Source organism: Sinocyclocheilus grahami, unplaced genomic scaffold (assembly GCF_001515645.1).
Source record: "Sinocyclocheilus grahami isolate Dianchi unplaced genomic scaffold, SAMN03320097.WGS_v1.1 scaffold3120.1, whole genome shotgun sequence".
NCBI classification, from domain to species: Eukaryota; Metazoa; Chordata; class Actinopteri; order Cypriniformes; family Cyprinidae; genus Sinocyclocheilus; species Sinocyclocheilus grahami.
Window position 1 is genome coordinate 14597 of NW_015508287.1, and position 1130 is coordinate 15726.

The 1130-nt window shown below is 35.9% G+C and overlaps 1 gene segment (V, D, J or C); it reads left to right on the forward strand.

The window, feature by feature from the left end:
- The first annotated feature begins 220 nt into the window (after window positions 1–220).
- Window positions 221–868, forward strand: LOC107576018 (Ig heavy chain V-I region HG3-like). The segment is given in 2 exon segments: window positions 221–307; window positions 429–868. Coding segments are annotated over 2 exon segments (411 nt in total).
- The last annotated feature ends 262 nt before the right edge of the window (window positions 869–1130 follow it).

A 1130-nucleotide genomic window follows, 5' to 3' on the forward strand; every position in this document is an offset into this window, starting at 1 on the left:
CAATAAAATAATAATGTAAAAACAACACAGTTATGATAGAAATAAAGCAGTCAGGGTTTTATATATATATATATGGTGAATTGTGATTAATGCTGCATGGGACCCTGAGGGCATCGCAGCAGATTGAGTTTTTAAAGACCCTCCCTTATTCAAATTAAGTCTAAAATATAAAGTACAGTCAGTTCTCACTAATGAATGCTTGGATTTTTTAAAGCTTCATCAAACACCAGAAGCATAATTTTTGCATGGAACTGCATTGATCTGAAGATGAATCTGAGTTATTTTACTCTGCTCGTACTCGTTTCATGTAAGTTGAAATCTGTTTACCATTAAAAAATATATTATTAAAAATATTATTAAAAAAGGTTTTGAATGTGAACATTTACACCCAAAGTTGTAATTACACGAACATTCTGTCTCTTTTCCAGATGCACATGGTCAGTCACTGACCTCTTCTGGCTCTGAGGTAAAGAAACCCGGAGAATCAGTCACACTGTCTTGTGTGGTTTCTGGACTCTCCCTTAGCTGGTTGCACTGGATCCGGCAGAAACCAGGGAGAGGACTGGAGTGGATTGGGCGTATTGACAGTGGCACTGGCACTATTTTTGCTCAGTCTCTACAAGGCCAATTCTCCATCACAAAAGACACCAGCAAAAACATGGTGTACTTGGAGATAAAAAGTCTGAAAACTGAAGACACGGCTGTTTATTACTGTGCACGAGAGTCACAGTTACACAAAAGGCTGCAGCACTCATCAAAAACCTGTATGGTGTTTGTGAAGTCAGTCAGAGGTGACTAGAACATTCATACCTCTGGGGAATTAAAGAGTTGCTCTCTTTGAGGACTCTCTGTCAGCTTTACTGGTCACTTTCCCACACAAATTAAATATTATATGTTTTATTATGTTTTAACATGTTTTAAATACATATGCAAACTAATTCAAATTAAGACCATCATAATACAATGCACTTGATGATTTAATGAAGGAGCAGGCTTTGCAGAAATATGGAGTGTTATATTCATAATGTAACAAATAATCAAACTACACTGCAAGACATTTACTGCAAGGGCATATGTGAAATAATTTTAAAATAGTTAAATTCTGATTAAACTGAATTCTGCTGCTTTCA